This window comes from Monosiga brevicollis, genomic scaffold (genome assembly GCF_000002865.3).
Source record: "Monosiga brevicollis MX1 MONBRscaffold_20 genomic scaffold, whole genome shotgun sequence".
In the NCBI taxonomy this organism is placed as follows: domain Eukaryota; class Choanoflagellata; order Craspedida; family Salpingoecidae; genus Monosiga; species Monosiga brevicollis.
In genome coordinates, this window is record NW_001865057.1 from 181,029 (window position 1) to 203,468 (window position 22,440).

The following is a 22,440-nucleotide window of genomic DNA, read 5'->3' on the forward strand; positions in this document are numbered from 1 at the left end:
GTACCCCCCCCCCCCCCGCCTTACCCCGCCCACCCCCCTAATGTTACCACTGCCAAACAAGAATAACAACAAAAAAAAGAAAAACACAGGGGGACGCCACGACAACGCCACACGCCCCCTTTCTTGAACATGTAAAGCAATGGTCGTAAGTTTTAATTTTGATGGGCGTGTGGGAGGAAAAAGACTCTGGATCGCAGTTGCGGCGCACCTGGGACAGGCTTTGGGGCTCTCATCGCTCTCATCGATCATGGGCAAACGTCATTTTTTTTTCTCACGCTCGCTGCACCTCTGCCTTGTTCGACTGAGCGCCGGATCGGCAATCCCCATCGAGCTTGCTGCCCCTTTCTCATGCTGAGCAACCCTTACGCCGGTACTCCAGACTTGATCGCACCTTGATATCGGCGACATTGGCGACGCCGAGCCTCGAGTCGCCATCCCCAAACTGGTCATCGCACTCAACAACGGGCCAGCATCGGCATCCGCCACAATCGTGAGCCCATCGACCTTGCGGAACGACTCGTGGCCCCTCAACCTTGTCAACGTGCTCCAAACTTGGCTCGGACTCGGAAATTTGAGAATTTTTGTGACAACTGGCTCGGCTTTACACCGATCCCTCCATACCATTTGTTCGTGTGTGTGCGGCACAGGGCTGTCTGGAGTCCATTCCAGGCTCTGCCCCATCACAAGCCCGACCGCTTTGAACCGTGCCCGTGCAAGCTTGCTCCCGCCCACCTCCAATCCCCAATCCCCATCACACCTCCAAAAACAAAAACAAACAAACAGCCAACAGGAGTGCCACACCCACATTGCCACTACCAATGGTGGTGATTGTTTTGAATCGTTTGTTTCTGTTTCTTTCCTATGTGGGTTCCTCGTGAGCCTACATCCTACATCCCAAACTCCCTGTGGGCCTTGCACAAGAAGATCAACCACAAAAGAGAGAGCAACAGGAGCAACAACGCAACAACGTTGGAGCTGCAAAAGAGTCGCGCCTGCACCAGCTGCTCATAACCGCTCTTCACCTAAACCAGACGCTTTTTTTTTGGTAGGCGCGTCGTCGCTCCTCATCCATCTCGACAAGCACCAGGCCACACGAGCAGGCGGCTTGCATTTTCTTGCCCCGTGCTGCAAGCCCTGTGCGGCACGTGACCACTTGTGATTTTTATTATCGACATCAGACTGGTCACCACCCGCGATGTACAGTCGTGGGTTTGAGGATTGGCACGCCAGCAGTCGTCGCGAGAACGGCGATGCCGGCGCCAGCGTCATTGCTCTTGCCGACCTGGCCCGCATCCGTGTGTGGACCCGCCGCGACCCCAGCTATCGCAGTGAAAGCGGCAGCGATGCTTGCTCTGTGCGCAGCAACAGCATCAGCGATCTGGCCATCTCCGTGGATGACGATGCCGCTCTTCGCGAGGCCCGCCTTTCCCTGTCGGAGAGCCAAGAGCAAGCCATCATCCTGACGACGACCCAAACAGTAAACGAGCACCGACCACGACCGCGCGCCCTCTCGATCAATCGCAAGTCGCCGCCGCCCCATCCCACCTTTTTGAGCCGACGCTCCTCACTCCGCAACAGGCGCCCATCATTGCCCAGCGCGCCCCCGTGCCATGTACAGCGTCGATCAATACGCGTCCTGCCCGCCTTGCCGAACATTTCGGCTTTTTGATCCCGGGCCCCCGCGCCATGTGCCGTGCCGTCTTGTGCCGTGTTGTGAGTCCTGGCATGCTGTGAAGAGCATGCTGTTATTTCTTTCTGTATGGCTGGCTGCAACGTGTGCAAGTGCCAGCAAAAACTGCTGGTCAAGCTTGCCCGAGCGCCTCTGCCCTTTAGCTTCCTTGTAAAATACTTTTAGTTATTTGCCCCACACCCGTGTCTTTTGGAGACTGTGTTCATATCACTAGGGCCAAGTTGGACTGCGTCCTGGGCTATTTTCGCTCTCTCTCTCCTCCTCCTCCTCCTCCTCCTCCTCCTCCCCCTTCGTCTGCCTCTCGCTATTCTGTGAGAGAAGGAGAGTGCGTGCAGCTCTCTCTAAGTTTCACCTGTAATACTACCGCTCTGGGCCGTGCGGTTTGCTTCTTCTTGTTAGGCTTGTGTATCTAGAACGTTGGCTTTTTTTCATCTTCCTAACCCTCTCCTCTGCAGCCGTGCTGCTTAAAGCCGACTTTCCTCCCCAATCGATCACCCTTATTATCCAAGCCCTTCTCCAATTCAAATGCCACGTGCCACATCAGTGAAGAATTCCATGCAGCATCTTTGTAGGAGATTAGCCAGCGGAACGTCAGCGCCGTCGGCCACAAATGCCACGAACAAAAGAAACAAGGCAAACCCTTACTTTTACACATGGGAATATCGTTTTTGAAATGGGTGACTTTTTTTGTCTCTTCTTCCAAAGTCCCAACCAACCTTCTTCTGCTCGTGCCCCCAATCATGGGCAGTTGGTGTGTTGCCTGTTTCTCTGTGCTCCATTCCAGCCCAAAGCAGCCGGCATTACATCCGGATGTATCGCCATGAAATCGTTGGCGCCTTTGCCAACGAACCTGCACAAGTATTTCTTGCATAGGAAGATGGATCAGCCTCCGCCCTTCATCGCCGAGCCAACGCAGAGAGCAGCAAGGCACCTCTCGACTGAGCGAGCAGCCTTCCACAAACTGGGTGATCCCCAAACACTCATGCTCCCCAACACCCACAAAAATTAAAAGTTGATTTTGCCGAAGAAAAGCACACAAAAAGGGGAGTCTGTACTTTTTATGACATTTTGACGTTGTGGAAATGGGTTTTGCTTCATGCCTATGGGACTTGCTGGCTGTTGTCGTACAGGTTCCCACACACCCAGACGCACACGCAGTGGCGTCTCAACAGTGGTTGGTCTCGGTTGACAAGTGCAAGTGCAAGAGGTAGACACAGGCACGAGCAGACCTCATCACACGGCAGCGGTTGAACGAGAGCACCGACAGAGCACCGACAGAGCATAACCAGCCAAAAACTAGAGTCACTCACCTGCTCCGCAAGGCACGAAGCACGAGCTTGTCTGGTCAGACGAGCAACAGGCTTGACGAATAAACCGACAAAGACTTTGGCTGTGCCACGGCTTTTGCGTCCCCATGGACCCAACATGACCCCAAGACACGTCCACGCCAACGACAACGAAGAAGGGGGGCCAGGACACATTACAGCCACAGGAGGAGACCAGCGACCTTGTCGGACAGCACTCACTCCTTCGACACCAACCCGACCCATCCGGCCAGTGCCTCGAATTAACCACCCTTACGTGTCGACATTTCGTTGTGTTGGGGGTCACTTTGACTTGAAGCCCCAAGCTGCAGGCTTGGAATGGGGGTTGGGATCATGCAGAAAGAGACCTCGGGAATCCCTTCATTCCAGACTCAACGATGAATCGAGACGAGCTTTTTGAGGCGAGTTTGGGAACGGCTTGCTCCACACGACAAGTCTTTGCTCATTTTTTTGGGTAGATCGACATCGCACAAACAAGGCAAACATCGCCCGGACCATCCCACAATGACTCACGAGACAATGACACAGACTGGCCGTGCCGTTGCAAAGGCATCCCAGGGCACGAGTACCACGAGCAAGAACGCCGAAATCTCTGTCATTGACATGGCCTACAAAATCCGCATTCGCGTCGCTCGCCAAAGCCAGGTTGAAGCGCACCTCACGAGCATCGCCGAACAACCGACCAAGTCCAACAAGTCCAACTTGGCAGCCCGCTTCGTCGCTACACTCAAACGCAAGACCTTTCGCCAAAAGAACGACAGCCAGCCGGGATCGTGCAAGACCCCGCCGCTGTCGCCCAGGAGCCGACGTCGCATGATCAACACCACCCTCACTAGCAGCCTGCGACGAACCCTCATGGAGAGCCCCAACGCTCAGAGCGGGCGTCAAGACACGGTTCTCGTCTGAACCCCCACGTTCCTCTCGGCATATTTGGCGCAAAGTCGACAGTTTGAATTGCGCCCCTACAGCTTCGCAAGCTGTTTATGATAACATTTATTTTTCTTTTCTTTTCGAGTTCTATGCCTCCTGATTGATTATCCGAGAACGAGGCGTCTTGTTAGTTGGCCATCGAGCCGACGCAAGATCTATTCGTGGCTTATTTTGTTTTTCCTGTGACTGGTCTGCGAGCTGCGCTCGACAACAACATGTGAATAGTATACGCCTATAACCCGTTCTTTCCCCCTTCATTCACCGTGCACTGTGCCGGACACACTGCAAAACTTGACTTTGCATATCAATCGAATCCTCTCTCATGTGTACATGACACCGTTTATCAGACCAGATACATCAAGCTTCAAGCACTCGAACAGGAGCCAACAGACAAAGCTTTAAACGAAACAGAAACTCGCCCAGAAGGTGCATGAATGTACGGTAAATGCGCTTCAATTAAACAACTATTGGTCAGGTGAGAAAATGAAAGATCGAGTCCACTTGCACGGCCAGCTCAATCAGACGTGGTCGAATCTCCTAGAGTAAAGACAATCACAATCGCCTGAGCCTGAGCCTGGACCCCAGACCACCACCAAGAGCAGACCAGCAATCATTCAAATTCCGGGCCGAACCTTGTAGTAGTTGCCGTAGGCATAGCCTACCAACAGGCCACCCAAATGGGCAGCGTGCCCCAGACGCGACCAGCCGAGAACCAGGCCAGCCACGTCAAACATCATGACGGCAATCATGGCCTGCCAGGTTGAACAGCAGTGGTAGCATGGGTGGTCATGGCATGAGGCCGAGCACGACGAAAACTCCACGCAACAAAAGTTGGTGCGGCAAACCTGTTCTGCTGAAAAGGTGAAAAAGGGCAAAAAAATGATGGAAAGCTTGGCCTCGGGATCCACGGCCGTGACAAAGCCAAAAAGGCCAAAGACAATGCCCGATGCACCCAGACCGGCAAAATGGCGAGCAGCCACAAAGGCATGCACCATCGAAGCCACGGATGATCCCAGTCCTGAGTACGGAGAATGACAGGTCATCAGCCCATGGACAAAAAAAAAAAAAAAACAGCTTGGGCTTTGGACCTCGTCTTAAAATGCGTACCAGCCCAGCCCAAGAGTGCCAAAAACTCGCCGCCGGTCAACTGTCCATTCTTGACGCAAACGGCTGGACAAAGGCACGGAAAAGCGCAAGGAAGCTTGGGTGAGCACTTTCCTTGAAGATAGATTCATCTCCTCAGGCAAGGACTGCTCCACAAGACGTACCAAAAGACTGAAACGCAATCATATTGAAGAGGAAATGAATGGCGTCCTTATGGCTGATATTAGCACCAACCATCTGCGTCAAGCGGCCTAACCAGGAGGAGAGCCAGCTCGTCATCAGTACTGCGTCCACTTTGGCTCTAACCAAGCCCGCAAGCAAGCAAGCAAAACTTTGACCCTGACACTTGGGTGCATACCGCTGAGAGGGGCATGCATAAAGTTGCGCAGCAAAAACCTCTGCATGTTGGGCAAACGCCAAAGAAGAAAGACGACGGCATTGACTCCTATAAAGGCTGCACTCCACCATTCGCGTACCACAGTAGGGCAAGAAATGAGTTGGCCCATGAGCATACGACACGAATCAGTGCAAGTGCACACGCACACACTCACTGTAAATGATGCCCTTGCCCAGGAGCGTGTGCGGCATTGAAGTGATGAGCTCCTGCGACAGCACAAACCAAGCAAGGATGATACAACGGATTGAGCGCACCCGCGACAATACAATCGGCACAGCTCAACACCACTCAGATTGATTTCTGACCGTGCGCAGTGCTTGGTGCAGCCGACCATAAAGAGTGGCCAGCCATTGTTGACCCTCATCAACGGCATGGCTAAGAATGAGAAATGAGAGGGCAAAAAGAGTACCATGAGCCAGTCTTCGGCGCACTGGACACCACAATCAGGATTAAGCTGTGTCCTGCATGCTAAGGATCGGGCATGCAGGCCGCACCGACAAGCCTCGCGCAGACGCCGCTCCACCCCCATACTAGATGAATGGCAAAGCATGCGATGGGCGCGTGCGTGAGCCGGGGATAGGGAAGCAAGGGCAAGGCAACAGAATGCAAAGAAGACTTTAAAGACACACTAAGTTTTGTAGATGCTTAGACCCAGCTTTTCTTGCTTCAAGATACCATAGCCAGCAAAGACGGCGAGTCCGAATGCACTCTACTCCAAACACAGAGATAAGAAACAGCCGTGATAAGCCAACGGCCGACCCGAGTGCTGCAATTCCAATGTCAAGATGCAAGGGAGGGAGCGTGCACACACACACACACACACACACACACACACACACACACACACACACACACACACACACACACACACACACACACACACACAAGGTCTTGAACAAAAGCCACGTACTGCGCCGGCAAAGGCCAAGGGCCGAGCAATGAGGTAGGAAAACGTCATGCGCTCGGGTCGTGCACAATAAGCGTCGATGTTTGGGCCAGCCTCGGCTGCGAGCATGTTGTACGCGCTCTGAGAATCCCGCGTTCGGCGCGTGACTCGCCGTCTAGTGCCAAGCCACATGCAAATGAGTAAACCCAAGCATTTTGGATCAAGTGAAAAAACTGAAGTACATGCATGACGTACGGCCGATTTGACTGTGTGGCCATGCGCCGCCAGGCTGGCAACTGCTGCGTGCCGAGGCTGCAGGAGCAGGTGGTGCATTCAGTAAGATTTGCAGACGAACACACGCACCCTCAGGAAGCAAGAGACTCACTGCTGGACCCGAGATTGTTGCGCGGCCAATGAGGATGGCCAAACCAAAACTGCCCGAACACTCTGGCGTGCTGCTTGCCACAGCGCTGTCCGGCCCGCCATGATGCCTGTCGTCCCGTCCCGAGCCACGAGGCTCACGTGTCCACCCAACCTAAGCAGCCATGTCGTGAATTAAAGGGAGAAAAAAAAGCACGACCCACCATCTTCACACTACGCACACCCGAGTCTCCTACCGCTGCACTACACGCCCAGACCGTGCCTACCAAACTAGCCCACGGGTGGGGCGAGCCAAGGAGGTCGTCCGTCGTCTGTCCACCGATCCAGCGCGCGCAGCAAAATTTTTTATTGAAACAAACTGCAAGCAATACACAGAGAGAGCACAGAGAGAGATAGTGCAGTCGATGACTGGAATTGTCTGACAAAAGAGCAGCAGTCTCTGTGAGTCTTTCCCGAGATTGAAAGACCAAATGGAAAAAATAAAAAAAAACTTGCACACACACACACACACACACACACACACACACACACACACACACACACACACACACACACACCGACAGTTTTTCTCACAAGGCCAAAGGGCAGCGGCAAGAGCTTGTCCTCACTGCGCTGTAGTTCGGTTGCAGGCTGCGAGTGTGTGCGCGGCGTCGCAGCTGTAGATTTTTTTTTGGCGGGATTGCACTGCATTGCGCGTGGAGGGTGGCCATCATCCTTTGACCGGCGCCATGGGTCTGGTGCGTATATTCCGCGGACTGAGAAGCCGGCGCGGCTTACGCGCCGGCCGCATCGCCCTGTCTGCCGTTGATTCGGGGCCTCACCACTGAACCGGGTGCTGACATAGTTTGGGGCTGCCCCGAAGAAGGTGGAAGAGCAACAGGTTTGTCATGGACCCAATGTATCGGCCGAGACGACCGTGATCCTGCTTCATTCTTTGTGTTTATGTACATCAGAAGTACTTCTCAGCCGTAGATGGCATCAAGCGGCTCTACAAGTCCCGTATCCGCCCTGTTGAGGAACTCTACAAGGTTGAGCTACCGCTCGCGCTCAAGGCACCGTTTTTTTTTTCTTCTTTTTTTTTTTTTTTTGCGCGCGCACCTCATCTGATTTTGCGTCCACGCTCTGCCCTTGCTTGTCCGTCTTGTTTCAGTATCAGGCCATGAACTCGGCCACCCTGACTGATGCCGACTTTGACGCCCGCCCACAAGTTAGTCTGGAGCGTCATACCACACGCACACGCGCGCGTGCATACACACAACACCCACACACTCACTCAGGCGCTATGTTGTGGGCCACGCTCACCTCTCATCTTGCTCTCTGTCAGGTCCTGCTTTTGGGCCAGTACTCCGTGGGCAAGACGTCCTTCATCAAGTATTTGCTGGTAGGATTCACCGCTGAAGACTTATTCCTGATGTCGAAAATGCAAATGGGTGTGACACGCCATGCAACTCATTTGCACCCCCCTGCCTCGAGAAGGAGCGGGACTTTCCGGGTTCCCATATTGGACCCGAACCAACCACAGATCGTTTCATGGCCATCATGCACGGGCCAACCGAACGTGTCACGCCCGGCAACGCCCTTGCTGTGCAGGAAGACAAGCCTTTCCGCGGCCTCCAACAGTTTGGCACTTCTTTTCTCCAGCGCCTGGTGCGACCACTTTCGAAGCAATCCTCAAACTCAATAGCTTGATTTGAAGCCTTATTGCTACCCTTGTACCCTTGTTCAGGAAATCCGGGCCTCGTCTCTCACTCTGCTGCACCCTCGCATGTATGCTCTACCTTGCTTGTCGTCAGGAATGCTCGCAATGCGACTCTGAGATTCTCAAGTCGGTCACTTTTGTGGACAGCCCTGGCGTTTTGAGCGGTTTGTTCAGTGTCGTTCTTCCTCGTGCCTTCCTTTTCTGCTCCTGGTACAACCGAATGCTTGACAGCTCGCTGTGTGCATCTGTGCATCTACACTGTTATATGGCCCGGCATTTGTATCCACAATGATCAGGCGAGAAACAACGCATTGGTCGGGCCTATGACTTTGTCAAGGTTGTTGAATGGTTTGCACAAAAGTCAGGTACGAGTCGCGCTGCGCAAGCGGCCCTGTCTGATTGTCGCTATACCTCATGCCGCCCTGTGATCTCTCTACAGACTTGATTATTCTGCTTTTTGATGCGCATAAGCTGGACATTTCCGATGAATTCAAACGCACCATCGTTGCTCTGAAGCAGCACGATGAGAAAATCCGCGTGGTACTCAACAAGGCTGACAGCGTCAGCGAGCAGCAACTCATGCGCGTGTATGTTCCGTTCCCTTAATCTTACTCTATTCCCTCTGATCCAGTGACAAGTGCCCCTGCTTACCTTCTGCCGCTGCGCTGCCCATCGGCATTTTGATGTTTCATGGCCGAATGCAGTTATGGCGCCCTGATGTGGTCCCTTGGCAAGGTGTCGCAGACGCCAGAGGTCAAGCGAGTCTACATCTCATCCTTCTGGGAATACCCGCTGCGTGTACGTGCTACCCACTTGGACGTGACCTGGTTTTCAGCGAACAAAGCGAGTCGATTTAGTTAGTGCCGCTCCTCACCCGGCTCTTGATGCTAATAATTACAGGACGGTTCCAATGTTGAACTCTTTGAAAAGGAGCGTGATGACCTTTTGCGAGAGTTGCGTGATCTCCCACGTTACGCTGCCGTGCGCAAGGTACAGAAACCCTCACTCGATGGGCTCTCTATTCAAGTCAACGCCTGCTCGCCTCGTCCCCGCCTCAACCTGCGCGATGACCTCGTGTGCCTTTTGCTTGCTAGATCAACGAGCTTGTAAAGCGAACTCGCTACGTCAAGGTCAGAGGGCTTTTGGTTTTTTGCCTTTGCCAAACTGATCGCCTGACGCCATAGTGCTGGCTCTCACTCACCTTAACCTCCATGCAGGTTCATGCCTTGCTCATCGGCCACATCAAGTCATTGATGCCCACCATGTGGGGCAAGCAGTCGAAGCAACAATGGATCATCAACAACATGCGCGAGATCTTCCGATCCGTTCAGCGCGAGCATCAACTGCCCATGGGTACATGTTTCGCCCACGTCCAAAACCTAGCCCACTAGTCAAAGAAACATGCTGCCCTGATGAGTGTCTGTTCGTAACTCTAGGTGATTTTCCCAACATTGAGCACTTTATCACCTGCATTAAAGACTACGATTTCAGCCGCTTTCCCAAGGTTGACATGGCGTACGTCTCAGCGTCAAGTTACCGCGTGTTTTTGAACTGGGTGCAGACTTTTCTCTTTTTTTTTTTTTTTTTTTTTTTTTTTTTTTTTTTTTTTCTTTCTTTCTTTCTCTCATACACATATATATGATTTTTTTGACTCATCAACACGTACCGATAGGCTGATTGAATCCATGGACCAAGTTTTGGCCCGCGACGTTCCTGCCATCATGAACGACTTTCCACCGGAGCGGTGCGTGATCTTGGGGGCCTGCAGGCAATTTCAAGCCCACGTAGGGTCCCACGGGGACCACGACCAGCCATTGAAAGAACTGCTGAAAGCCGATTGGCGTCAGCTGCACATGCCTGTGGCATTGATTTCATTTATTTTTGGTGTGTTGCTTTGTTGATTCTTCAATGGTCATTTGATCTTTTCAGAGAGGATGCAGCACAGATGGCGCGTGCGGCCGCCAGTCACGAACCTACAGCTGCTTCATCTTCCGCCGCTGCTTCATCGGGTGCACCCCCGGCCGTAAGTGCGCATGGCACCGCTTTTGCAACATGCCTGCAGAGGCTCAAGGCCCTCGATTTCCTTGGATGCCCTGCTTTTGCCAACGCACAGGGAAGCAACCCCTTTGACCCTTTTGGCACTGCGACAACCAGCGTGTCAACGGAGTGGATCATCACCATGAGCAAACAGGCCGAGTACCGCAACATCTTTGCATCGGCTGGTCCCGTTGATGGCAAGCTTTCTGGTGCCTCGGCCAAGGAGGTCTTGGTCAAATCGCGCCTTGACCCATCCGTCTTGGGACGCATTTGGACACTATCTGACATTGATAGCGATGGCTACCTGGACGAGGAAGAGTTTTGCGTTGCGATGCATCTGTGTCACGAATGCCTGGGCGGTCAAGAACTGCCCAGCAAGTTGCCCGACCTGTTGGTGCCACCCACCAAACGCCACATTGATAGTGCCTGCTAGGCGGCCTGCAGCCGTTCTAGGCATATGTGTGCTGACTCCGTTCAACGCCAAAGCTTTTTGTTTGCACATCCTGTTAGAAACTCATGTGGCATGCTGATCGTCTGGTGGTGTGTCACATCACTTTTCGCGCCTTTTTTTTCCCCTCATTTGTCAACAAATCCCAAAACGCTCTTTTGGCTGTTTGCTTCCTCATTTTCTCTCTCTCCCTCTCTCTTCTTTACCTCTCTCTCTCTCTTCTTTACCTCATTATCAATTCAGCCACCACCATCGCACAAGTTTGCACTTGTTTCTGGCGGCCGCTTTCACGCTCCTCAAAGACATCCATTTCCCGTTGATCATCTTGATGCTGATAGGCACGTCTTGCGAGTGCAAAGACGGGTGCTCTTAGTTCACAATGTGGGATGTCAAACCCAACCAAGCTCGAATGCAATCCTATTACTTGCGTTCAGAGCGTCTGCCACACAGCACCGTTCACGAAGAAGCTAGCACAGATACACGTGCAGCTCAAGTGCAGACTCGCTATCAGATTTTGACCCGGATATTGGCACATTCAAACCTGGGCGTGGCCGTGACCGTGGCGACTGATCCTGAGACATCTGCTCCAGTCTTGTTGTGTGTAGCTCAAGCTAGATTTTTTGCCACACGCGCGTGGCGAACGGTCATTGAACGTCATGAACTCGCCCCCTGCTTCTCGGATCTGCAAGCTGCATCTTTACATGATGTATGTGGTATGTGATTTGCAGCGATGATCATTTGGTTCTCATACCAACATTTTCCCTAAATAAGTAGATTGTGCGCGTTTTTCCGTTTTATCTGGCCTATAACTGGTCGGGCCTCGTGGTAGGCCAAGGCGAGAGCTGCCTGGTTATTCCTCATTTGAGTAAGAGCAAGTTGACCTCTTTATAATCGTATGAAGTAAACGTTCTAGGAAACGGGTGCTCATATCATTTGGCAGGTCATCTGCAACGGAAACCGGTCCCTGCTCTGGCCGTGCACTTTAAAACATGCCAAGATGCTTTGCAACTTGACCTGCAAATTGTACTTTGGAGTTATTGTACTACACCGGTTTGTGCGCGTGACGTGAGCTGGTACCTCACTGACCTTGGACAAGTTTTGATGCTGACAAACTCATTCCCATTCGGAACCGAAATGCATGCAGCTCGAGGCCCTAGTGTCGACAGCCACCGCTGCGCAGGCTCGGGGAGGTCAGCTCGTGACAACGGATCAGGTTGGCTCGCTGGACAAGATCTGATAAATGCATTTTTCCTACGACGATCGTTTTTAAGTCACAGTAGCTCTCGTGCACACAGCCCAATTTTCTTACTCAGAGCGATTTCGCATGATATGATGGCAGGAGGGATGCCTGGAGATGCCTTCGCGCGGCAATGGCGCGTTCTCATGCTTACGCGCGATCCTCAAGGGCATAGTGATTTCTGTGCTTCATGGTCAAATCAGGTGACTCAAGCTGACATGATGCTCCCGAAATTGGATTTTGTCGCCTCACTTGATAGCTCTGATGTGAGCGTACATCCTGGAGCCTGACCTCTGAATTTTCCAATTAGTTTGGCATTGACGTCCCGCTGGCATGTCAGGCCTCTGACAACATCATGGTCCATCTTGAGCGTCCTGGTCAGCAGCATTACGCAGCACTGGAAACGCTCTTGTTCGAACCCCCCATCACAATCTCTAACCGGAAAATGGAAGCCGAGGCGTACGTTGCTCCATGACGGCACCAACAAGACTGAGTGCCACACGGAATCATCTCACACGCATTGCGTCGTCCTGGGTTGTCGTACTTGCTGCCAGTGCTGCAAGCCTGGCACCAGGAGTTGATGAAGCGATTGGGCTATTGGAGGTGCTAGGCTGTCAAGCTTCACAGGTTGGATCCCGGCGTTTTCTTTTTTTTTTCCTCAACCTCATCCCACTCCTCGGCGATACTTCATGTATTCAAACCCTACTCGCTCAGGTTAAATGTGTGGCAGCAGCCCCAGCAGCACTCAAGGCGATGTCTAAAGACGTTCCTCTCGGCTTGTCTGATGACGCTGCCCTCCCACAATCGCTGGAAGCAAAGGCCACTGACACTGTGCAGTCCACGCCGCGCGGTAAGAACACCAGCAATATGATTTATTTTCAAACACTGCTGGGCTACCCAAACATAATTTGACACGATCGACCATGTTGGGGTCACACGCAGCAGCCCGGCGACGCTTGAAATTCGGAGCTGGTAAGGCAAAGCGTGATATGCCACAGCCAGCAAAAGCCGCGACTGCCCCGAAGAAGGCTCGACTAGTGGCTACACAGCCAGCAAAAGCTGCGACTGCCCCGAAGAAGGCTCGACTAGTGGCTACACAGCCAGCAGAAGCCGCGACTGCCCCGAAGAAGACTCGATCGGTGGCTACACAGCCAGCAGAAGTCGCGACTGTCCCGAAGAAGACTCGATCGGTGGCTACACAGCCAGCAGAAGCCGCGACTGCCCCGAAGAAGACTCGATCGGTGGCTACACAGCCAGCAGAAGTCGCGACTGTCCCGAAGAAGACTCGATCGGTGGCTACACAGCCAGCAGAAGCCGCGACTGCCCCGAAGAAGACTCGATCGAAGGTTACACAGCCAGCAGAAGCCGCGACTGCCCCGAAGAAGACTCGATCGGTGGCTACACAGCCAGCAGAAGTCGCGACTGTCCCGAAGAAGACTCGATCGGTGGCTACACAGCCAGCAGAAGCCGCGACTGCCCCGAAGAAGACTCGATCGAAGGTTACACAGCAGGCGGCAACTGCTGGCCAGAATGGCGGGTCCCAGACCGTCACGGCTCCCCGGCAGGCGGCCTCATCTGCCACAGTCATCCAGGAGGTGCGTCAAGTGGTTTAGTCTTCCCATACATCGCATCCGAAACGCGTCAAGTCTTTATGTTTTCATTCAAATCTTGCTCACTTTGCGCGATAGTTGGACATGGCCAATGCCGCATCGCGCGAGGCGTGGTCATCGTTAGACCCCTCCTCTTTGAGTGTTCTTCAAATGAGGGATTGGCTGCAGAAGCGGGGCATCAAAGTATGAGCTTGACTGATTAGGTGGTGGCACGTTGCAATCTGATCGCCATTGCTGACTTTGCGTTGGTGCATCTTAGGGCTTGCGGCGTTTGAAGCAACAACAGTTACGAAAACTCATCGAAAACGAGATGCAGTCTACCCATGAACAACTAAGCCCAACACATCCATAGCTAACTTATAATTGACCAGCTTCGAGTTTTAGTTTTGGCGCGTTACTCGATAGTGTCGTGATTGTGCAGTGCAAAGCAACGTGACACGCGCGAAGCACAGCGATGGCAAGAAAAACTAATTGAGAACAGCTGAGAAAATGATAAAGAAAATACAAAAAAAAAAAAAAAAAAAAAAAAAGAAATTCAATGACGGACTCAATTTTTCGGCCCAATCGCTTTTGTCTCTTAAACCTCTCCCACTCTTAATTATTTTCCTCATCAGATTTCAAATTAACATGCCTATCATGTCAGGCACGACTCTGTAAGGCACACGTGCCACATATTGAGATTGCCATCAGATACGCCGTCGATTCATCCGTCTGTCTCGAAATTGTTGACGGGCAAGTTCATGGCAGAGACATGGCCCATGGTCATCTCAGAGAGTCTCAAAAGCTTGTTCAAGGGCCTCGTCTTCGGCGCCATAGACAGAGCTTAGATGCACTGTGACGGCACCGGCCAGCTCGCAAAGTTGTTGCACCTACAAATCATAAAATTCAAGGGCCGTGGAAGAGAGTGTCTTGTCAGCGAACAACACGGTTTGATTGCGAATGTCGTACAGTCACAAACCGTGCTGATGTTGGATGGATGAATATTCAGGCAGACGAGGCACACCTGGTTTCGACATTGTCAAATGGGCCCGCACCAAGTCACGCAGCCACTGCAAAGCCATCAAGTTGATTGGCGGCCAGGCCTCAATAATAAACAGCTGGCCCCGAGCCTTCCGGACAAGGACCCCTGCTCTCCAAATCGTGCGGCAAGGGTGCGGCAAGCAGGGATCAGACAAGGCCAGGGTCGAGCCGACGCCAACAGTGGCAATGTCTTACCATTGAGTTCAAGCCAGTTGCACGACAACAGTTCAGATTCGGCGCGCCTGAGATGGATGCGTCAGAGGGCCATGAGGTGATGGCAGCAACGGCGATCGAGAACAAGGGCTACGTCGCAAGCCTGGCAGTTCGCACGCGGGTTCTGGACGTGTAGGTTGTGCATTAAGACATGCCCAAGCAGAGGCATCCATGTCCTCTTGGCGCACGCTATGGGGTAATTTCAGCTTTTCACGCGGTAGCTCAGCGGCTGCCATCAGTTTGGTGTGAAAGTGCGCAGCGCGTGACCTGAGAAGAAACAGCACCACCATCACCACCACAACAACAACAACGATACCAACCCAAATCAAAGCCCATTGGTCAATGAGCACCTGTTCGAGGAGCAGCCACGCACAAAGTGATGTTCAAATGTGACTTACCGTTGATAGTCAAGAATGCGAAGCTCTTGACCGTTGATGTCATGCACGACCCAGAAATTGCGGTTTTGCAGGGGTCCCACGACACGGATACTATTGGCCACAAATGTATGAGCACAGTCCTTTGCGTAACAGGCGCGAAGAGCAATGGCTGCACAGAAGCTCCAGAGAAAAGCGTACCGCCGAGCCGAATCAGTCTGGCTAGCAAAGCGTGTACAGGGCTGGTTTGGCTTGGATCGGAGCAAATGATCAGTATGCAATATCTTGCGGGTAGCTGAGCGCTGCTGTCGTGCAAAGAGCGCGCGAAGCCGACCGGGCGACGAGAGCGCCTTCCGAGTTCCCTGCCATGTGTTCGTATCAAGAGGCTGATTGGTGACATCCAATGAATTGGTTGAGCTCGACAGTCGGCGTGGTCGCTTGGCAGCCCCATTCGGAGGCTCTGGGGTCGCGGAAGTGCTTGTTGTCTGACTAGCGGCGTCTTCGACTCGAAGCATGTTACTGCTTGGTGGTGAGGCGGGCGGGAGCACGGGGCCGAAGGATAACGTGTCTCCATGTGGGGCTAGCGTTGATGTTGGTATTGTCGTGGGTTGTTCGTCTGAAGCGCTGGGTAGGGCCGTGAGGGTTTCAGCGGAGGTAGTGCCACTTGGCTCTGGAGATGGGTCTTCAGACTCTGAATGTACGTGTGCATTTGCTTGCGCGGATTCATCAGGTATCCGACAATCCGCGGCTGGCTGCGAGGACACCAAACGCCCTGCCTGTAGTGTCGTACCCAGGGGTAGGGCATAATAGGCGGCACAGGCAGTTTCAAACGCTTGCAAAAGCTCGTCTTGTTGTTCCATAAAGTATTGCAGCTTATCAACGGCAACATTGATGTCGAGGGTTGGTGCAGCGACTCGAAGCTGCAGATAGAGGTGGGCCCATCGTCGGCGCCCAGAGCCTTTCCACCAGTGCTTGTTTAAAGCGTAGAGAAACGGGCGACCGTCAACGTACCGGTCGTTGACAAAGACAAATGCCCGGTCCCCTTGACTGCGGGATATGGCTTCGATAGGGGCCTCGCGACGTGGGACATAGGCTTCGAAGTGACCGGCTGGAGTGTTTCCACTCAAAGCATGTAAGCTGTGAACGTGAACGGCGCCAAAGGTAGCACCAATAGCACCCAAAAAATCCTTGGCCGCTCGTTTACGCCAGGTGACAGCGTTGCGGCCTGTGGCGCTAAACTGCAAGTGGAGGCCTGGGTGGATAAGGCCATATGCACGGCAGTAGTGCTGTGCCAGAGCCATCTCTTGTTTGCGGGCAGAGGCTGCTTGATGCGCCTGCAGATAAACCGAGGCAAGAGGCAGAAGCATGTAATCATTCGTCATGTCAAGCATGTACACAAAACAAGCACCCTCTGACATGCCAACAGCCAAATCGTTTCGTCATGCTGCACTGAGAGCAGGAACCAACCAACCTGGCGACGGACAGGCAAAGCATGGAAGAGACGGGTTACTACGATGCTGGTGCCCACGCCCGCATTGGCTGTCAAAGTAGGGCGAGGGCGCGGTTCCTAGAAGCAGGACCCGCATCAGTCAGCCCGTTGCTTGAAGACCCCCCACTCGCTGGAATTGCGCTTGGCCAAGACTTTAACGCTCCAATCTGCACTGTCATGTGCGTCGCAGGTGCGGTGTGTTAGCAAGATTCGCGCCATCCAAACCTTTGAGCGTAGGGTGAGTTGGCGGGCGGGCGTGTTGGCATGCTGCGCCGAAGTGATGACAAGTTCAGCCGCGCACTCGCGAATGCTGGACAAGGCTACAAAATAAGCGAGCAAGCAAGTCATTGGCCAACGGAGCAAGGTGTCTTTGTGAGGCCGCCAAAACTCTGTGGCAGCACAATGAGTGCATTTCCTCAGCGGCTGTGCCCTCACCTTCGCCCCGGAAACCCAGAGTGGCGAGGTGTTGCAGCTCATCAATGGATGCCAACTTGCTGGTGCAGTGCGGTTCGGCAATTACAGCCAGATCGGCCTAAATCACACCCCAGTATGGCAAGGTCGTGCAGTGGTCATGTTACAAGTTCAAGCAGGCCATTGAGCGAGCATTTGCACGGATGCGCGTGGTTGCAGCAAGCATGATCACCTCGCTCATGCCTTTGCCGTTGTCGGTGACCCGGATCAAGTCAAGGCCTGCATTGGCAAGGCGAACGTCAATGTTGGTGGCGCCTGCATCGATGCTGTTTTCAATCAGCTCCTTGACCACCTGGGAGGCGGTGGGCACCACCTGCTCGCTGCTCAATCTGCGCTGACACGCCGCGCTGAGGAGGCGCAGTGATGGTGGCTCAGACTGGTTGTCTTCGGTCTCGTTGTCGGCCGACACAGGGTCTGGTTCTGCATCTTCCATGGTCCCCTCTCCCAGCCACTCTCAGCCCTAACCTATAGACTCAAAGCCGACCACCTCCCGCCTGCCAATGCCCTGCCAGCAAAAGTGAGCGGTCACCCCGGCGGTCTCGTGTGTGTGTGCGTGCTGAAACTGTTGTTTCAGTTTTATTGCTTTTGACGTTTTTTGATCAAATTTGATCAAAAAAATTTACTCTCTCTCTCTCTCTCTCTCTCTCTCTCTCTCTCTCTCTCTCTCTCTCTCTCTCTCTCTCTCTCTCTCTCTCTCTCTCTCTCTCTCTCTCTCTTGCTTTTCCAATTTCTCTCTCTGTCTGTCTCTCTCTGTCCCTCTCAACGCGACGAATCCCCTTGTGGCGACAAGGCAGCAATGGCGGCGCGGCGGCTGGTGGCTGGTGGTGGTGGTGGTGGTGGTGAGGGTGAGGGGGGAGGCAAGGATGACAAGGATGCGCAGGCCCAAGCACGAGCCAGTTACAGTCGTGAGCAGATCATGCAAAAGCTGCAGGCACTCTACAACACTGACCATACAGGTGTGTGGCTCAGCGCTTCGTGTTTGACCACAGCCGCCTGGGTCGGGGCATGCTCATGGAGTGGAGTTTGCATAATGACAACCGTGCATAGGTCTTTGTGCCATCGGTCAGCGGCTGGGTCTCAAGATTCATGCACCCCAGTCTAAGGTAAAGTTTTTGCCGGCTGTCTCCGTCTGCGGGAAGGCCGCCACGAAAAGGGGCATTCCAGTCGCCCTGTGCGCCAGACTGAGTGCTCTGACTTGTATGGGCGCAGGTGACAGTGTTGCTTGTGGGCAACCATTCTGCTGGCAAGAGTAGCTTTATCAACTGGTGAGTCGATACTCTCACATGCCCAGCTGCTTGGTTCTGAAGAGAGCTGTCAGGGATGAATATGGGGTGCTCTACTGTCCGGTTTTCGCAGGTACATCCAGGAGAACCTGCAAAAAACAGGCGTGGCCATGGAGACGAATACCGTCACCCTGGTGACACACGGGCAAAAGCGTGAAACTCTTGGCGTACGTCCTATTTTCTTCTCAGACGTGATAGTTTGTCTTCCTCGATCTTGCAGGGCGATCAGTCGCACTTCGAAGCTGACTTCTTGTGGTTGGGGCAGGGCGAAGCAACGATTCAAGCATTCCCCTACTTTAAGGACCTTGCTGAGCGGGCTGGGCTTGTCGGCAGTCTGACCACCCAGATTTCAACCTCTCGCGAGCGGGCCTTTCCACTGGTATGCAATGCTTGTCTTGGGTACATTACCTCGAGCAGGCGCTTTTTTTCGCAGCTCCCGTCTTCACATTCTGGATGGGACCAATGCCTCGCACTCGAAATGGTGGGTACCTTTCAGGTCACCTTCATTGATACGCCAGGTCTTGTCGATGGTGATCTCAAGTACACGTTTGACATTGAGACGGCGATCACACTGCTAGGTTTGTCCGCACATGTTGGCGCCGATGGATGTTCAAGTTGGGATGAGATGACACCTCACTGCATTTTACGAATTTGCAATCGTGGCCCTTGCTCCATGGTATGGACCCACACCCACGTTAGGGGCCAAGGCTGAGCTGACCTGCGTTTTTTTCGATCCGCTGGGTCAAGCTTTGTGCAAGCGCACGCTGGACATTGTTGGTGCGTGAAGGATACAAGGCAATTTCGTGACGCGCGGTGGTCCGGTCTTCTTTGTCACGTACCTGATTGCTGACACAGTCTGCCTGCCGTGTGGGGGGGTCCATGTGCGGTGGTCCATGTGTCTATCCTTGTAGAGCGCTTGCAAATAGCTGCCTCTGGTCAGCAAGGCAAAGTGCGATACTATCTGTCCAAGGCAGATACAGCAGGCACTGACAAGGTTGGTGGCTCGACTCAAAGCAACAAGAGTCTACTTCTTTGGGTGATGCATATCTCATGATTTCCATGGACTACTGGCGCAGGATCGGTTCAAGGTGATTACGCAGACAACACAAAACCTTTGCCGTCGGCCCGCGCTGAATAGCGTGGCTTTTGAAATGCCAGTGATTTACATTCCAGATGAAGAGGATGTAAGTTGACGCAGCGGTCCGCAGTCTGCCGAGGTCCTTGCACTTGACAGGACTCTGACTGACTTTCCCGACTGGTGCTCTCTTCTTTCGGTTGCATCCCGGAAATAGCCTCTGGCCAACCGCGTGCCCAACCAGATTTACGAGCTCTGCGGAGCCATCGACGAGACAGTGCAGCATGTGGTACAGGTAATTCACGTGCTTGAGCAAGCGACTTGAGACTCGCGATAGGAAGGAGGAGATGCTGGCAACTTGAGCCCACGCCGACATTTTTATGATTTTGCTGATGTGTCTCCCTCATGGTGCACAGAACTCTCTCAACGGATTCAAGCATGATTGTCAACACCTGTTGGAGAAGATTGATGAAAAGTTGGAGTGGAGCTTGTCAGTTTGAAAGGCTACCTTGGGTGATGCCATTGCTCATCGTGTCTGGTGTTTGCCTGGTTGTTGGATTCTTCGAGTGTGCCCGCATGCACGCGCACACTGCTCAACCTTCAATGCTGACGGAATGCTCTGTCTTCCGGTTGCTCATCAGGCGTCGCAAGAGCCGGTGGTTCCGGGATCTTGTCACCGGTTTTCTTTGCTTGTCCGCTGCCTTGGGCATGTTGTTCATGAGCCTTTATAGCATTCTGTACCCTCCAGAGGTGAGGGGCGTGTCTGCGTCAGATCGTGTCATGATTGATGCTTTTCATGATGCCAGTGTGGCTCACTGCATCCTTAGGATGGTTATCAGGGCGCGATGCTTTCTCCGGGCCAGCGCGTTTATGCCGCAGTGTATTGTACGACCTGCTCGGCTCACAACATTCTGGTTTGGAAAAAATTTTGAGTCATATTTGCTGACCGCGTTGGGTCCAATGGTGCTCCTTCTGCCACAGACGCGACAGTCAATGTCTTTGCTATATCTGGCTCCTCCTTTGGAACATATGGCGGGATCTACCTTTTTGCACTCGTTGTCGTGGCGCTGGCCATCGTTGGCATTGGCAAGCTGTCTCGGTAGGTCGCAAGAAGCCACGTCCGTGCGTGTCTTGTTTCGACCATTGCTCACATGTAAATTGGGGACGTAGACTTGGGCCCACGCTGACCAAAGCGGAGGTCAAGGCTCTGCACCACGACAAGGAGGTTGTGCAACGCACGCTGGAGAACAACTTTGAACGGCTCTATCGCCTCTACCTTGGTGAATCTGTGGGGGATGGTGCTCAGGCCACCGCCAAACCAAGCTCGTTCTAAGCTCGAATCTTGCGAGCAATGTGCGCTTTCCTCTTGGCACGCGTTTTCCATTCTGCGAATTGAACTTGCATGTGCCAGCAATGCTGATCGGCCAAAAAGGTCACAATCGGGAAACAAGACGAGCGGTGATTTACAGATTGATACATGCGCATGTAGCTTTTTTTTGGTGGCAGGCTTGTCATGTTTTGCTTGCATGCAACCACAGAATCAGTCACAAAGGAGGCGAACGCTTGCTGATGTTGATCGATTAGTCGAGTCGCCTGCCTTGTGTGACTTGGACCTTGGGGCCGACATGGTGTTGCTCACATGCAAGTCCAAGTAATTTCACCCAGGGCGCTGGCCATCTCATTGTGAACGGCCTGGGTCGAGAAGCGCTGGGGCGACCACAGACATGGGCGGGCCAGGGCGGCGCATTGGGACCAACACGTCCCTTGACATGGATCAAGCTGTGGAGCTGCATCGCAACTTATCAAATTCCACCGCCCCTGCTGGTGCTGGTGCCGAGGGGGCTGGCTTCAATGGTAAACGTGGGCATGGGCGCCCCGCGTCGACGGGAAGCGGGTATAACGTTCTCATTGATGCCCTGAAATCGGCAGCGGGGGGCAGTTCCAGCGCAGCCAGTACTCTCCATGCGAGCACGGCTTCCAATTTACCCTCTGCACACGGCCAAACGTCTCGGCTGCCCAGCGTCCAGGAGCATCCAGCCCGTACCATGCCCATGGCAGCATCAACGTCCCAGGGGCAAGCCGCTCGTAAGTGGCTCAAACAGAGTTCGTTCGTCTGACTGCATTCAGCCATTTGAAAGCAGGTAATATGTTCTTGCTCACCTAAAGTACTTGATTGCATGTGCTTCATCCAGACTCATCGGACCCCAGCGCTGCACCAGCCAAAGGTGGCTGCCTCGGCTGCCTCGGCCGGAGATGAGGCACCTCTGTGCTATTGGAGCCCTTCGACTCGTGCCCGTGCGCCGGGGTCCCATGAGCAGTCTCATCATTACAACTCGAAGCAGCGAAATGTTCTGCCTGCTTGTATGGACTCCTTCCCCCCCCCTTCTCCGCCAGCCGCTGCGGTTGCCCCCTGCCAGCCTCTGCCAGCCTCTGCCAACCGCAGCCATGCTCGCATTCCCTCCTGTGGGCTCTCATCCGCACACCCTCCCAAATCGGCTTGCCTTTCATCTGACAAATATCGAATTACTATTTGAAAACAACTGCTGTTGTCACCATGATCCTCTTCCAAAATTTTGGGTCGAGAGAAAGAGAGAAAGAGAGAGAGAGAGAGAAGAGAGAAAGAGAGAAGAGAGATAAGAGAGAGAGAAGAGAGAGAAGAGAGAGAGAGGAAAAAAGATAAAAGAAAAGAGAGAAAAGAGAAAAGAGAGAGAGAGAGAGAGGTTTGGTCGGTTTGAGAAAGAGAGAAAGGGAAAAGCACAGAGAGAGAGAGA

At 53.3% G+C, this 22,440-nt stretch overlaps 7 protein-coding genes across 7 annotated transcripts; 5 read left to right on the forward strand and 2 right to left on the reverse strand.

Annotated features, from left to right (window-relative positions):
• Positions 1-1,195: 1,195 nt before the first annotated feature.
• MONBRDRAFT_10258 (uncharacterized protein) lies at positions 1,196-1,669 on the forward strand (the record flags this gene model as incomplete). The annotated part of the gene is made up of 1 exon (XM_001747967.1): positions 1,196-1,669. One exon carries the CDS (start codon positions 1,196-1,198, stop codon positions 1,667-1,669), a length of 474 nt encoding a protein of 157 aa, XP_001748019.1.
• A 1,850-nt stretch (positions 1,670-3,519) lies between these two features.
• On the forward strand, positions 3,520-3,921 carry MONBRDRAFT_10259 (uncharacterized protein; the record flags this gene model as incomplete). Its single annotated transcript, XM_001747968.1, has 1 exon — positions 3,520-3,921. The coding sequence occupies one exon, from the start codon at positions 3,520-3,522 to the stop codon at positions 3,919-3,921; it is 402 nt and encodes a 133-aa protein (XP_001748020.1).
• Positions 3,922-4,459: 538 nt separating this feature from the next.
• On the reverse strand, positions 4,460-7,045 carry MONBRDRAFT_33494 (uncharacterized protein; the record flags this gene model as incomplete). Its single annotated transcript, XM_001748044.1, has 14 exons — positions 6,950-7,045; positions 6,718-6,867; positions 6,588-6,644; positions 6,357-6,507; positions 6,206-6,336; positions 5,941-5,976; positions 5,752-5,821; positions 5,601-5,652; positions 5,408-5,494; positions 5,214-5,300; positions 5,053-5,115; positions 4,791-4,963; positions 4,578-4,697; positions 4,460-4,519 (listed from the first exon to the last, which is right to left on the reverse strand). Exons 2-14 carry the CDS (start codon positions 6,816-6,818, stop codon positions 4,460-4,462), a joined length of 1,188 nt encoding a protein of 395 aa, XP_001748096.1. The 5' UTR covers positions 6,819-6,867; positions 6,950-7,045.
• A 243-nt stretch (positions 7,046-7,288) lies between these two features.
• On the forward strand, positions 7,289-10,882 carry MONBRDRAFT_38103 (uncharacterized protein; the record flags this gene model as incomplete). The annotated part of the gene is made up of 17 exons (XM_001747969.1): positions 7,289-7,450; positions 7,558-7,593; positions 7,667-7,741; positions 7,864-7,920; positions 8,038-8,094; positions 8,190-8,360; positions 8,507-8,576; positions 8,709-8,777; positions 8,852-8,999; positions 9,117-9,210; positions 9,313-9,402; positions 9,507-9,542; positions 9,630-9,765; positions 9,849-9,927; positions 10,085-10,156; positions 10,342-10,435; positions 10,526-10,882. The coding sequence occupies exons 1-17, from the start codon at positions 7,442-7,444 to the stop codon at positions 10,880-10,882; spliced, it is 1,650 nt and encodes a 549-aa protein (XP_001748021.1). The 5' UTR covers positions 7,289-7,441.
• A 2,005-nt stretch (positions 10,883-12,887) lies between these two features.
• Positions 12,888-14,071, forward strand: MONBRDRAFT_10262 (uncharacterized protein; the record flags this gene model as incomplete). The annotated part of the gene is made up of 3 exons (XM_001747970.1): positions 12,888-12,984; positions 13,133-13,729; positions 14,004-14,071. 3 exons carry the CDS (start codon positions 12,888-12,890, stop codon positions 14,069-14,071), a joined length of 762 nt encoding a protein of 253 aa, XP_001748022.1.
• A 920-nt stretch (positions 14,072-14,991) lies between these two features.
• On the reverse strand, positions 14,992-17,744 carry MONBRDRAFT_10263 (uncharacterized protein; the record flags this gene model as incomplete). The annotated part of the gene is made up of 6 exons (XM_001748045.1): positions 14,992-15,244; positions 15,376-16,685; positions 16,823-16,918; positions 17,066-17,160; positions 17,276-17,372; positions 17,484-17,744. 6 exons carry the CDS (start codon positions 17,742-17,744, stop codon positions 14,992-14,994), a joined length of 2,112 nt encoding a protein of 703 aa, XP_001748097.1.
• Positions 17,745-18,227: 483 nt separating this feature from the next.
• MONBRDRAFT_27581 (uncharacterized protein) lies at positions 18,228-21,002 on the forward strand (the record flags this gene model as incomplete). Its single annotated transcript, XM_001747971.1, has 15 exons — positions 18,228-18,267; positions 18,359-18,414; positions 18,521-18,576; positions 18,668-18,761; positions 18,860-18,973; positions 19,091-19,172; positions 19,294-19,371; positions 19,506-19,588; positions 19,671-19,778; positions 19,887-19,964; positions 20,086-20,159; positions 20,311-20,419; positions 20,497-20,554; positions 20,651-20,768; positions 20,840-21,002. The coding sequence occupies 15 exons, from the start codon at positions 18,228-18,230 to the stop codon at positions 21,000-21,002; spliced, it is 1,311 nt and encodes a 436-aa protein (XP_001748023.1).
• Positions 21,003-22,440: the final 1,438 nt, after the last annotated feature.